General features: G+C 43.5%; 1 protein-coding gene across 5 annotated transcripts in view; it reads left to right on the plus strand.

The window, feature by feature from the left end:
• LOC120986497 (A.superbus venom factor 1-like) overlaps nt 1-15,477 on the plus strand; it is a 694,107-nt gene that overhangs the window by 441,582 nt on the left and 237,048 nt on the right. For 4 of the 5 annotated variants that reach the window (XM_040415118.1, XM_040415117.1, XM_040415115.1 and 1 more), the window contains 4 exons: nt 8,758-8,961; nt 11,924-12,085; nt 12,176-12,305; nt 14,513-14,587. In XM_040415118.1, coding sequence (XP_040271052.1) covers nt 8,758-8,961; nt 11,924-12,085; nt 12,176-12,305; nt 14,513-14,587 — 571 coding nt within the window. The remainder of the gene's footprint in view (nt 1-8,757; nt 8,962-11,923; nt 12,086-12,175; nt 12,306-14,512; nt 14,588-15,477) is intronic. The other variant, XM_040415120.1, reaches the window with a different exon arrangement.

A 15,477-nucleotide genomic window follows, 5' to 3' on the forward strand; every position in this document is an offset into this window, starting at 1 on the left:
ATGCACTATAATATACTTTCTATGTTAGAAAGTGTATTATAAGTATATCACACTCCTTTGTATATCACACCTATCGATAGCACACCTATACCAGTCCTTAAAAGGACTTTTGCGGCTCTATTAGCTAGCGTTTGGTGTCCCTTAGGCCTCTTTCACACGGGCGTCGCGTGTGAGGACCGGATAGGATGCGGGTGCGTCGCAGGAAAATCCGCGATTTTTCCACGCGAGTGCAAAAAGTTTTAATGCGTTTTGCACACGCGGGAGAAAAATCTGCATGTTTGGTACCCAGACCCGAACCCGGACTTCTTCACAGAAGTTCGGGTTTGGGATTGGTGTTGTGTAAATTTTATTATTTTCCCTTATAACATGGTTATAATGGAAAATAATAGCATTCTTAATACAGAATGCTAAGTAAATTGGGGATGGAGGGATTAAAAAATAAAAATAAAAAATGAAACTCACCTCATACACATGTTCGCGCTGCCCGGCTTCTCTTCTTTCTTCTTTTTTGATGACCTGGGAGAAAAGGACCTTTGGTGACGTCACTGCACACATCACACAGTCCATCACTTGATCCATCGCAAAGTTCACCACGAACCGACCGCCGGGTGAATTTTTTTATTAGGCGGTGGTGGTAGCGACATTACAAGCGCTTTTGGCCAGGGACGCTACATTTCCCTGTCGGCACACTGGGTGAACTTTGTGGAGGCTGGGAGCGAGTCGTACACTGGGATGGCACAGGTGTTACCGACGCCAAGGAATTCGGGCCCTACTTCCATCAGGGTTTCCGCTGCCACCTAAGTTAGTGGCTGCAACCCCCCTTCTCCTCCTCCGCCTCCTCCTCCACTACCACCTCTGAATTATCATCTTGCAGCACCAGTCAGCCATCGGTCAGTAGCTGGAAGCAGTGTAGCACTGCAGTGAGGAGGCGGGAACAGGCCGTGCTGAAACTTATTTGCTTAGGTGACAAACAGCACACCGCCGCAGAGCTGTGGCAAGGGATAATGGACCAGACTGAGCTGTGGCTCTCGTCAACAAATTTTTTTAAATGGTCAGCTTGGTACCAATCCCTCGTCCACAAAATTTTTTAAATGATCATCTCGACAGCAGGCCCTCATTCACAAAAGATTTTAAATGCTCAGCTCGGCAGCAGGCTCTTATCCACAAAATGTTTTAGATGGTCAGCTCGGCAGCAGGCCCTCATCCACCCAATTTTTTAAATGGTCAGCTCGGCAGCAGGCCCTCGTCCACAAAATTTTTTAGATGGTCATCTCGGAGGCAGGCCCTTGTCTACACAATTTTTTAAATGGTCAGCTCAACAGCAGGCCCCTTATCTACAATCTTTTACAGGGTCGGCTCACCTCCTGATGACGACAGCGAAGTCTTGCCTGTTGCTACTCTGGCACACATAGCTGACTTCATGTGAGGCTGCTTTTCCTGCGAACTGCACGGTATACGCATTTTAGATAACACGGATTACTGGTTGTTCACCCTTTTCGACCCCCGCTACAAAGAGAACTTATCTCCAATTCCTCTGGTGGAGAGGACAAGGAAAACGGTGCTATACCGGAAGGTTCTTGTGGAAAAATTGCTCCACATTTTATAGGGCTGACATCAAAATGGATCGTCTACGTCACGGGGACGTTTGATCAGGCAGAAGTTATCTAGAGTCAACAAAGCAGCAGCAGCCCCTCGCCCATAATGTTTTTGCTGGTCAGCTCACCTGCAGGCCCTCACATATCTGTGTCATACAGTGTACTTTTTGCGTAGATGCTGCAAACAGTGTCATTACCTGTGGTACCTCTCCTGTATAATCATCCTAAATACCAGCGACATTCCCTGTAATTTTTTATTACTCATTCCAATAACAGGGCCTCTTAAGAGTCCTGTATTGTTATTTATCTTCACTACCTCCCTGAGTCGAGAGTGGGTAATTTGCGCTCCCCCCGTTGGCCTTTATTGGATGTGGTAGCCGTTTCTCAGGCTTCCTCTCCGGAATCTAACACGGATTCCTCGTTACCCGTGGTCACCATGTTAGGCGCATAAAAGAACATTGAAAGTTGATAGGGCAGACATCCAAATGGATTATTGACATCACGGGGACTTGCGATCAGGCAGAAGTTATCTAGAGTCAACAAAGCGGCAGCAGGCCCTCTCCCATAATGTTTGCGATGGTCAGTTCACCTGCAGGCCCTCAACCATAGTTTTTTCAATGGTCAGCTAAGCAGCAGGCACTCTCCCATAAGACTCTGGTCAACACAATCCTCACCACCGGGGGTCACGTAACTAATTAACACGGAGTATTCTCATTGGTTATCGGAATTAACCAACTCAGAAAGGCCATGCACCACCACCCACATAATCAAGAAAGAGCTATCAATCTGTCAATCTGTCAATCCTTTCCACATCCCGGCTGGGTGAGGTTTGCCGTGTTAAGTCAAATTAAGCTGCAGGCTCCACTCCTGGTGGTGCCCTTCCGTCAATTAGTTTAAGTTTCATCTTTGCAACCATACGTCCCCCGGAACCCAAAGACTGGTTTCCCGGAAGCTGCTCGGATGGGTCATGGGAATAATGCCGCCGAATTGCCTTCGAACCTCTGACATTCATTGTTGATTAATGAAAACATTCTTGGCAAATGCTTTCACTGTGGTTCGTCTTACGCTGGTCCACGAATTTCAACTCTAGAGGCGCAATACGGATGCCACCGTCCGTCCCTCTTAATTATGGCCCCAGTTCCGAAAATCAACAACATTTTTAGCTGAACTTGCACTTTATATACAAGTAAATATACAGGAAAGAATGTTTTCTAACAATTTTTCCTCTAAAATCGATTTTATCTTCGGTTTGGTGCGTATTATTGTCAGTCTGTAAAAGTGGCGTACTAATCGGACAACATTGTTCGACCTGGGAGTCCAAAATGCAGCCAGACATCCTCCCCATGCTGTTCCTGAACCATTTCAGTGGTGTTTCCATAAATTTCTGACATTTTCCTATGAACCAGGTACCCTCCCCTCTTCATAGCAGGGGGTGCCTGGTTCAATGCTCGTGTTCTCCCATTGACTTCCATTATACTCGGGTGCTCGGTACAGAACCCGAGCATCCTGTTGTGCTCGGCCAGAGCACCCGAGCACTTTGGTGCTCGATCAACACTAGTTAGGACGTAGTCTAAAATATAGTTTGCACGACTCCCTACACAACCGTTTAAAGTTGTCACTTCCCCCGGAAAACCTATCCGGAAGAGCGAACTTAGGTTCAGGGCAGGCCTCATTCCCGCTGCTGGAATTCGCCGCCTGTGGTCTCTGAAACTGCGAGACGGCTGTGCGGAGGTCAGCCACCTTCAAAGACAGTCCATAGCTGCACTGACACAAACAAAAATGACAGTTTTTAGGCTGTTGATAATGTCACAGGTAATGGGGAGGGGATAATACCAGATAACACACAGAAGGAATAGACCGGAGTCTAGGCCTCAAAGCTAAGGGACAGTGATGGTGACCTTCTAGGAATCCCTAGACCTCTCCCTGACTCCTGCCAGTATGAGTAGACCCTGAAGGTGAAAATACTCATACACCGGAACCTAAGCCCTGGAGACCCTGGAAGTCCCTAGGAGAGGTGGCAGGGAATGAGACTACTGATTCCTCCCCAGATGAAGGAACCAGCATCTTCCTGAGGCCTAGACAACACCACACACAAGCGAACAACAACAATGCAAAACAAAATGTAGTTAGCTTAAAGAAGAATAGAGGAGCAGGAGATCCAAAGAAACAACACACCAGCTCAACCAACTCCAGCAGGAAATATCAACCGCATGTTAAGCAGTGTGAGTCAGTAATGACCACAAGCTGCACCTAACAAGAGGTGTGGTCATTACCAAACAACACACTGCAAGATGAAAACAGCAAGACTGTCAGATATCCTCACGTGCCACCAGTCTCTGAGATCTTCTCAATCCCCTCTTAAGTCATGAATATGACTTATCTTCTTTTTCTCGTAGAGAGGTAAGTAGCATATAATTGTCCAGGATCTGTGGGTTTTGGACACATTTCACAAAACATCTGTATGAGGCAAGGGATACACTGGATGCATCAACATATGACAATCAAGGAAGCAATAATAATTTTAATACTGATCAATAATGTTCTAAACCAACTCAAATCCGGCAGCCAGCTCAATAACCAGTCCCACCAAGAGGATGAATCAACATCTTTCCTGATATTATTAGCAATTTCATGTAACCCTTGAATATGGGACTAGATTGATCTGGAATGATCAGATAAATTAAACCAACACATTCCTTTAAAATCCTGACATCCTATATTATGTTTCAGTAACAGATAATCGACAGTAAATCTAGTTTCTAGCACTGCTCCTCTTACGCCTTGTATATCTAAAAGCATGTCTGATAAAGCGATAGAGGTATGATTCAGAGATTTAGCTAAGTCACATGCAATAGAATTTATAGTACGAGTATTATATATAGCCAGTCCAGGCACTACTAATATAGAGGCGCCCAAACTTGTATATTCTGTGCGGCTGAGAAGGAGTAAAGTAGAGTCACAGTCTTCTGATAAAGTCTTGGTAACTGATCTGTAAGCTCTCCTGATAGGGGGTTGACTGGGAAGGGACAAAGTCAGGCTGGATAACGCACAGGGACCTCCAATAACATTAGCAGGAATGTAATTGTAGGTGTTGTTAGCACAAGACAAAAAACATCCCTTAGGGAGCATTATGTTATAGATAAAACTGGGAGTCACAAAGGTCTTATTACATGGCTTACATGGCTTCCCCTCTTTGCAGAGAAGACCCGTATTAGGGTCTTGTACTGCACCTACCGACTGCCATTCTATTTTGTCACTACTGGTAGCCAAATCCTGGAGGTTGAGCAATAGATCGTCAGTAAGGGTAATGTCTGGAACTAGGGAAGGCATTTGAACTGTTGCTGCCGTTCTAATAGCAGCCTCCTTTGCTGCCTGATCAGCCAGGGCATTCCCTTTAGCTATGTGTGTTTGGAGTCCAGTATGTGCCTTACAATGGATAATAGCAACTTTGCTCGATAATTGGATGGCGGCCAGGAGATCATGTACTAGGGTGGAATGTGAGATTTGTCTCCCATCTGCAGCTATGAAGCCTCTCCTCTGCCAGATTACCCCATGATCGTGTACAACCCCAAAGGCATACTTGGAATCGGTGTATACATGTACATCCTTCCCCTCAAAAAGACAACAAGCTCTAGTGAGGGCAATCAGTTCAGCAGCTTGGGCCGACTGAAAAGGTTTAGGATCCGATTCCAGTATAACATCAAGGAGCTGAACCATAGTGTATCCTGCATGATAAGTGTTGTCATTAGGGCGGGAACAGGATCCATCCACAAAAACATCAGGTGCTCCTTCAATGGGTGTGGACTGTAAGTCAGGCCTAGGTGAGGTATGTTCATGTATAAGCTCAGTACAGACATGGGGAGGGGGCAAATCATCCTGCTCTCCCTTGTATCCAAGTAGGGCATTCAGTATAGCCTTTGGACCGAATGTGGCTGCTGAGTATTTGATATGAAGTTGAGGATTAGATAGCAACAAAACTTCATATCCACTCAGTCTTCGTGCTGACATATGTTGCGTATGTATGTTCTTCAATAGGGCCTGAACATTGTGTTAGGTATGCAGAGTGGTGGGGTGACCTAGGGTGATAGGCGCGGCCATCTCAGCGACCATAGCACAGGCTGCCAAACTCCGGAGACATGCAAGCATGCCCTAAACCTGTACGGCAACCACTTTTGAGAAAAAAGCAACAGGGCGGTATTTACCTCTATGATCCTGCGCCAGGACTCCTGCCATGGTTTCACAATTGTCCCTGGCAAATAAGTGAAACATCACGCCATAGTCGGGTAGGCCCAAACCAGGACTTGAAACTATTGCACATTTCAAATGACTAAAAGCTTGTAACATTTCATCAGACCATTTAATGAAGTCAGGGATATCAGTATTAGTGGCTTGTCTCAGAATATTATCATAGTAGGAACAATCAGCAATCCATTGGCGGCAGTAACCAATCAAGCCAAGAAAGGACAACATGTCTTTCTTGGTTCGTGGGTGGGGCAGACCCAATACGGAGGTAATTCTGTCATGGCTGATTCTCCTCTCACCTTTACTGAGAACAAAGCCCAAATACTCAACACTTTCCATACACCATTGTAATTTCTTCCTAGAAACTATAACCACAGTAGTAAACTAACACAGTCTGCCTGGCAGGCCTCCCGAGTAGAACTACATATGAGGAAATTGTCCACATATTGTAGAAGGACAGAACCATGAGGGGCAGTCCAAGGGCGCAGTGTAACCTGGAGGACAATGGAGTAGACTACTGGGGTGTCTACATAACCGTGAGGCATTCTACACCATGTAATGTAAAAGCAAAAAGTGGCCGTGTTTAAAATTTTTTAAAATCAATAACAGAGAAAAACTCTGCACGGGCAGGAATAGCTGATAGCAGAGATGGTACGTCTGGAACCACAGGGGCTATGGGTATAATAACAATCTTATAAATAACATCTACTTCAATAGGTTCCTTTAAAGGGCTTCTGTCACCCCACTAAACCTTTTTTTTTTTTTTTGCTTACTTATAATCCCCACACTGCGATTTATGCCTACATAATCAAATTAATCATTTTGGTCCTGTAGATTTTGTTTAAAACATGCTTTTAAAATATGCAAATTACCTTGCTACCAGCAAGTAGGGCGGCTACTTGCTGGTAGCAGCCGCATCCTCCAATCCTAAAGACGCCCCCTCCGCATTGTGATTGACAGGGCCAGGGAACGGAATCGTTCTCTGCTGGCCCTGCCTGTTAGCATTCAAAATCTGGCGCCTGTGCCGCGGCCGTACCTATCTTCAATCGGCGCAGGCGCACTGAGAGGCGGCCGCTCGCTCGGCCGCTCCATCCTCAATGCGCCTGCGCCGGGTGTAGATGTGACGTCATCTTTCCTTGCTTTGCACCCATTACTTAAAACTTAATTGAGATGGAGGCAGAGCAAAATTTTCCCCAGAACTGGCTGTACAGAACCGTGAAGGACTTATGTCTATGCACAACCTCCTGCTCAACTGTCAGTTAGTATAATCCCTTAAAACAGTTACTTGCGTTCACCAGTTGCTGGGTTAGAAGGTCACCCAGGACACACACAATAAAGCTAGTACATACGTCACAGTATCAATTGCTGCTTACCTTTAGCATAAAAAGTACTTAATGCTTCATAACATCATAACATAACATAAAGCATAAGAAAGCGACAGAAAAGAAGCAACAGACAGGGTGTGACAAGAGAAATCAAGGTGCAGAGTCTATATGAAGTCTTCCCAAAATAATTCCTCTGGTATATCCTTCCCCAAAAGATATATCTATTAAATACTTCCCCAAAGAATTTATCTGTGTGACCTGGCCAGGAGTCTATTTACAGTCTATCTTCCCTAAAGACAGACACCCTTATTTTTCATTCTATCTTCCCTAAAGATAGACACCATTATTTTTTACTCTATCTTGCCCAAAGATAGTTTCTATGTCTTTCAGAGAGTCTAAAGCGGATTCAAAATAGAAGCAACAGAAAATGTTACGGAAAGTATCGGAATGTCCCCAGTCGTTAGACAGGAATGTTCCGTTACTTACCGAATTCCTGTGTACTCTATTCCGCGGACGATCCCCCAACTGAAAGTGTATATTCCTTATCAATGCACCTTGATTCCTTCCTTTGTCCCTGAAGACAGACGTCTGGAGAACATGTCAGTGACACAAGCAGTATGATGTCAGTAACAGTTCTATTTATTGCTTGTTGTACAGGGTCTTATATACATCCATGCATACATACAAGAATAGCTGCAGCTCTTATTACAATAATAGCAGTTCCTTCTACAGACAGGCAGCTCTTGTTATAATACTGCTGACTAGAAACTTTTGCTTATAGAGACAGGAGGTACATGTAAATATAGTCACCCTTTAATATGATGTCACCCAACCTCCTGTCCTTCATACAGATTATACAGCTAATTATATTTAACCCTTCACTCACCTCTGTCATGGGAGGGACCGTGACAGTTGGTTGAGCTGGTGTGTTGTTTCTAGGTTCTGTAGACATCTATGTGGAATCAGCTGACAACTGTGTAAAAGAAGTGCGCTCTTTCACGCTATAGTAGGCTCTTGGGCCTCTGCACGGTTCTTTATACCTGACGCTAACATCGACCTGTAAGGCTGAGTTCACACTTGAGTTATTTGGTCAGTTTTGGCCCCGTAACTGCCCAAATAAGTAAAGGGTGCAGTGATTCTAAGGGCGACGCCTGTCATCTGCGTGTCATACTGACTCACAGTATTGTTTCACTACCACAGAAGACTCCCTATGCGTGTTGCTGCAAGGCACAGTGTTCTACACCACTATACAGGCTCTCTGCAGACAGGAAATAGCTGTTTTTTAACGCGATTCGTCACAAATTAATTCAGATCGAATCAAATCTTTTTGGTAATTTCGGCGAACCGACCTAAGGGAATTTTTGAGAAATTAGCTCATCTCTAGATATCATATAAAGTGTGAGTCCATATATTTTTATTTTTTTTAGGACTGGTGTACAACAACACAGATCCATAATATGGTCAAAGACAAGATCCCCAACCTCTATACATCAATGTATCACTAATAGCTATCTGCCAGTAGTTTCCTTTTATGAGACAACAAATTTCACACATTTGAGTCTCTTTTCTCTGACATTCATGCCTTTTTTGTACAGATAATGAACAAAGGAAGGATAATGAAGGTGGGGACACAGGCGAGGGTGAAGGGCCAGCCTCTTGTGACTATGGTACTGCCAATAACAGAAGAATTTATCCCTTCATTCCGCATTTTGGCATACTATACCGTGACCACTGGAGCAGATCGGGAAATTGTGGCTGACTCTGTTTGGATTGATGTGGAGGATACCTGTATGGGGACGGTAAGAAAATTCACCATTAGAGAGACTAGTACCAGTATTATGTTTTTATCTATTTTAAAACAGAGGAAAATTCTGCAATGTGCATGCTCTGGGAAAGTTTGGCCAATCAGCTTTTTTAATAGCACACATTGTTTGGTATCTACAGGTCTAGCAGCTACCTAATGATAGATTCAAACTTATTTTATGTATCCAATGGTCCAAAAATATAATACCATGATTGCTGTTTGCCATTGACTGCGTTCTCCTCTTCCAGTTCATGTCGTTTCCTAACCTTCTGTCCCATTTACTTAAATTCCTTCCCTTCCTCTTTCCTTTTCACTCCTCCTTCTTCCTTTTTCCTGGTGTTACCAACTTCTCTGGAGCCACATGCTTAGAGCCCAAGTGCTGTATTGTTGTGTTCCGGAGGACGGGCAGGCCACCGGAACATCTTGCAAACATGACGAGACAGGCAGACCATGCAGACACCCTTTTATCGAAGGCTAAGACTCAGAACACAAACTCGGACAACAGATCACAGAATTCAGAACTAAGATCTAGGGAACAGAAACTCGAAAATATTTAAGACAAAGTAAGGAACGCCAAACAAGGCACAGAACAAACAGAGTGATCTCCGTAAAGCATACTGTCACGTTGCGGAGGACAAGCAGACCACTGGAACATCTTGCAAACAGGACACAGGCAGATTACAGACCAGGAAACCAACTGAATACTTTATTACAGATGTTAAGCAGATTAGGCAATAATGGTAGCACTATCACTAAACCAAGTGCAACAGCAAGGCAAAAGGCCAAACCCAGAGGGCATAGAGCCAGTGAGCCCCTTTCTTCACAGAACCCCTGTGGTGGGGATGAACTTGACTGAGGGCTCACTGGTCGCACCTCCAGGGTGGTCCCAGCAAAGAACCACGCTGGTGCAAGCACCAACGGAATGGACATTAATCAGAAGACAAACGATAACCAGCAGACAAGCAGATGCCTGGACCCCATGCAGAACAGGAGCATTACGGTCACAGGCAGAGCTGCACACAGACTAGATGTCCTCCCTCTGGAAAACCCAGAAGCCCTCTCACAAAGGCAGGACATATACAGGAGAGGAACAGAAGCAGTATGGCACTGCAGGCAAGGCATGGAACAGACTGGATCAGAAGCAGTTACACTGCCAGGCTAGACATGGAACTGACAGAATCAGAAGCAGTTACACTGCCAGGCAAAACATGGAACAGACAGGATACAACATTAACAACAATGTTTTACCAGGTGACATCACACAGGAGGACAGATGGCAAAACACCCTGGGTCAGCTGCAAGGGGCTACACCCAGCAATGCACAAGACAGACTGACCCCAAACCCCACTGCTCACAGATAGAAATGGCTGCAATAAGGAGGGCACCTGATAAGCCACACCCAGTAACAGACCAGGGAATGTTAACCCCATCAGAACCAGGAGTAACCTGAGGCACAGAACATACACTCACAAGTGAAAGTTCACACCAGACACAGAATTCTGCAGCCAGCACGCCCAAACAACAACCAGCATACACAGGATAAACTGTAGCCAGTACGAGATTATAGGTAGCCAGCCTACACAACAACGAGTGACAGAACCGCACTGTGATACAAACACAAATGCATGCATAATCAGACCATGTTTACACACAAGGCCGCAGTCAGCACGCATCACAGAACCAGCATACATGGGAACACCCACAGGCAGTACACAAAGTGCATGCAGCCAGCCTGAACAGCATCGGTGACATGAGCCACAGAAATATGGATGTGGGAAGACACAAACTGCAGCCAGAACTCAGCCCCAAGCAACCAGCATACACAGGAGAGAGCCTGCAGCCAGTACGTAAAAGGGCATGCAGCCAGCCTGCACGGCAACAACTGTCACAGTGAACCACACCGTGACATGTATCTGACCCAGAGATATAATCTTAAATCCTTAGTCCAGTGACATCATGTCTGCCTTAAAGGATGTCATCCTTCCTCCATCTATCAATTAAATTACATCAATTCCTATCTCAATCACCGTGGAGTCTTGTCTCATAACTGTTATGATTACAGACAATTTATATAGATAACAGGGTAAAGAGATTCCAACCATGAAGACAGAGGCAGTGATGAAAAATGGCCCCCAGTCTTGGGCTATGGGCCCTTTTACAGCATATAGTGTGGGCAATGATTGGGAATGAGGAAAGTTACAGCGATCATTGCTGCTTGCAAAAGAATCTAATGATGAGCAATGATCACTGATATGAGAATAAACAATCTCTACTCTGATCTTTCATCCCCATGCAGTTTCACTGTTTGTTAGCAGCATATCCCTGTTTACACAGTGAGATTTGTCCCCAACAATAAAGAATTTTTGGTGCCACATGAAAGAGCGAATCTCCCAACAAATAGTGAGTTTGTCCGGTGTTTGGCGGCATATTTAGGCTACTTTCACACTCGCGTTTTGGCTTTCCGTTTGTGAGATCCGTTCAGGGCTCTCACAAGTGGTCCAAAATGGATCAGTTTTGCCCTAATGCATTCTGAATGTAAAAGGATCCGCTCAAAATGCATCAGTTTGCCTCCGTTCCGTTTCCATTCCGTTTTCTCTGACACAATCTGGCACAATAGAAAACGGATCTGTCTCCGATTGACTTTCAATGGAGTTCATGACGGATCTGTCTTGGCTATGTTACAGATAATACAAACTGATCCATTTATGACGGATGCATGCGGTTGTATTATTGTAACTGATCTGTTTTTGCAGATCCATGATGGATCTGCCCAAAACGCGAGTGTGAAAGTAGCCTTACATAGGCCAATTATCAAGAATCAGCATTTTTTATGAACTATCATACCATGGCCGATAGAACTACTGTAGTTGGCACGATCCTTGATCCTATGTTTGTAGCATTCATGCTGACCTAAGAGATGGAAGAGATAATTATAATGTTTGACTGTTTTTCTACAGCTTGTGATAACAGGAGATAAGGACAAAGACAATGCTGTTCAGCAACCTGGAGCCTCTATGAAGCTAAAACTACAAGCAGACCACAAAGCTACCGTTGGACTGGTGGCTGTGGATAAAGGTGTCTATGAGATCAACAATAAACTAAAGATCTCCCAGCGCACGGTGAAAAAATAATCAAGCAAAATGTATTACCAAAGTTATTACATATGCAAAGCACAGTGTTCACTGAAAGTCTGTTCTCTTTCTGTTAAGATCTGGGACTTGGTGGAAAAATATGACATTGGTTGCACACCAGGAAGCGGAGCCAACGCACCAGGAGTGTTTTATGATGCTGGCCTTGCCCTGCAGACAAGCTTTCAGATGACAACTTCTCAGAGATCAGGTCATTATTTGTCATATAAACTGTCTTTCAGATTTCAAATGTCATCAAGGATAAAGTTCCGGGTAAATTGGGATCATAGCTGATCACTCGAGTAAGGGGACACTGGTGCTATGTTGAGATGCATGCCCCTTTGGCTGTTGATTAATTTTAAAAAAAAGTACCATATGATGTAAATGTAGTATAATGCATGGGTTGTTGACGATACATGATTTATTTCCCCTTTTAAACAGCATGTGTCACGTCACAAGAAATTCATTCCATCACCTGAAAGACCACTGATAAGGTTACTTTCACCCTTGTGTTATTTTCCGGCTGAAAATCTCAATCCCGACAAAAAATGTTTCCATTTAGTTCTCATGCGTTATGAATGGAAAGAGATCCGTTCAGGATGCATCATGATGTCTTCCGTTTCTGGCAGCATTACGTTTTGTGACTAGACAAAAAAACGCTGCAAGCTGCGGTTTGAAGTCCAGTCATAAAAGCGGAAATAACCGGATACCTCACCGATTAGCTTTCAATGTATTTAGTGACGGATCCGTTTATTTCCGTTTTGATTTCATACAACCGCAGCAACGGATGCATCCTGATGTGCAAAATCAAAACATCCGTTTAATTCCAGTATTGATCTGCATACCGGAATTAACAACGCAAGTGTGGAAGTAGCCTAAATTGTGATGTGGAGAGGATACATAACAAGAGACAGAATTGTAGTGGCACGGGAAGGTGGAGAAGTCGATACCGCTTATGCATAGAGCCTAACTATTAAAATTTACAGCAGGCAAGCAAATTATTGTACTTTCGTCCGGTACTGTTCCAACAATAAACACTTCAGGTTATGGCCAACTACTGCCCAAATAAGTCCAAAATGGAACATCAAAATCCGACCACGTCTTTTTCACAAAAGCAGTAGACTAAATTATGGTCAGCAATCATAAAAAGATTAAAATATTACTCAGCAGACAGTTCTGTTTAATTTGTTTTGTACATCCAGAGTATTAGAAACATAATTAGTGCCACTTACAAGAGGTAAAACATTAAGTAATAATTGAGGAACTTTAGAAATTGAAGCATTTTCAAAAGAGCATTTCTTTGAGAAGACCACCCCTTAATCTAGACAAGATATCCCGTGATAGCTTTTCAGCACCATTATAAACTATGTATACTGACCATCATCTTTGAGAGGATCATCCCATGAAAACTTAGTTTTGCAATGCAAGTTTGGGTGATTGTCTCAAATAGGTTTGACTGTCTTTACAATATGTAAGCCAAGCAGATGGCTGGCAAGGATGAGTCAGAAATAAAGTCATTAACACAGTCAAGACGCAGTAGAAAACTGTCTTCTTTACTGAGATATGGCAGTATAATGGAATGGCTTATAATTATATGTCTTCTCAATGAGAGGAACAAGTCTTTAACTATGGTAAATGTTCTTTTTGGTGACAACTCATAGGTGGCAATGGTGGCTGTCCAACATATGTATCTTCCCAGATACAGGGCTATATTCTGGACAACTTGATACCTAACTCTTCAGCCACTGTCACAACCATGCAGGTAGCCCACTTTCCACCTGCTTGCAGCCTCTGTTCTACTGTGGTACTTCCATCTAGCATGATTTACACAGGGGCACTGGCACATGCCTTCTGTTGGCAGGAAGGTCAGTCCCTTTTAGAGATGTGAGCAAAGCAATGTCTTCATGCTTGGGCATTCTCACACTCTACTGGGCCCAACCACTGTGTAATTCGCAATCAATTATATTACATAGGGGCCCTAATTACTGGTACCCATCTTAGAGTGGGCATGAGACCATCTAGAACTTATTTCTGGAAAGCCACCAGAACAATAAAGGATGTGAACAATCACACCACTATAAAATACAATAGTTGCATACATCTTGAGTTAAACCTGTGTCAAACAAGGAAAATGTTTCAGATAGAGTTCAAACACAGCAGGAATTCACAATAAAAGTCAGACTTTGGTAGAAATACTGTATATAAGCAAGTAACAACATTCCTAACATATCTGGAGGCGGTCACTTCAAGACCTTACATCATTACATGTAGAATCTTAACAAAGTACTGACTAACAGACTTTCTGTAATAAAAAAAAAATAAGGTACATTAGATGGACTTCTTGGTCATAAATGGGGGGAGCTGGAAAACTTGACACTAGTTATAATGAAAATTATTTGATGTCGATTTCTTCCATAGAATCGTTATGTCAACCAAATCTGAAGCGTAGGAGACGTTCCTCAGGCCTGGTGATTCAAGAACGGAACAAAAGAGGTAAAACTGGGACATCAAATAGTCAATTGTCTATATCCCATGCTTCCATGCATGCTTCTATATTTTGTAGAGCAGTTACAAAGCCTACAATGATCTGCTACATATTTCCAGCATCACAATATATAGGGACTGAGAAGAAATGTTGTGTGGACAGTATGCTCAAAAAGCCAATGGCCCAAAGTAAGAGATGAGTAAATCGATCCTAAATGAATTAGGGTTAGGATTTTCATAAAAATTCTACTGCAAAATGAATCACAAGTTTTTGCAGTTCGCTTTGGATGAATCACAAAAAAAAGTCACCGGTGCCATCTTACTGTGAAAATTGGCGGGAAAAACTGGAGGGAGGATAAAGGACCATATTACACTGAGGGAAGTGGCTTTCCTTGATTGGCTCAGAGGCTGACAGACAGGTCAGCCGATCAGGGGGCAGGATTCTGGTATGTCATTTTGCCCAGAACACCATACATACTATTATGTGTGCAGATAGTTATCTGAAAGCCTGTGTTGTGGCTGTGTCTGCCAAAAAGCAATTACAGACACAAGCTAGCAATATAGAGGATTGAGGAAGTATAATGTCATAATTAGGTTGATTAAGGTTTTATCAGGGAAAGCACAGAGAGGCAAGAACTAGTCACTCAGTCTTGTGTTTCATACAGCCGCTGACATAAGTGTTTTATAGCCTTATTACCAGCACAGCAATGTCATACATTCTGCTGCTAACACTGAGCAATTGCCCCATTTTCCCCCCATATAAATCAGATTCAATTTAGCTATTATTCGTAATTGGGCAGTCCTCTGGCAGGGCTTCATAGGAATACAATGTATTTCTCATACACTCCAATGCATTGGAGTGTATGAGAGAACCAATCTGATGATTGCTTTTGATAATT

The sequence above is a fragment of the Bufo bufo genome, chromosome 1, assembly GCF_905171765.1.
Source record: "Bufo bufo chromosome 1, aBufBuf1.1, whole genome shotgun sequence".
Lineage (NCBI taxonomy): Eukaryota > Metazoa > Chordata > Amphibia > Anura > Bufonidae > Bufo > Bufo bufo.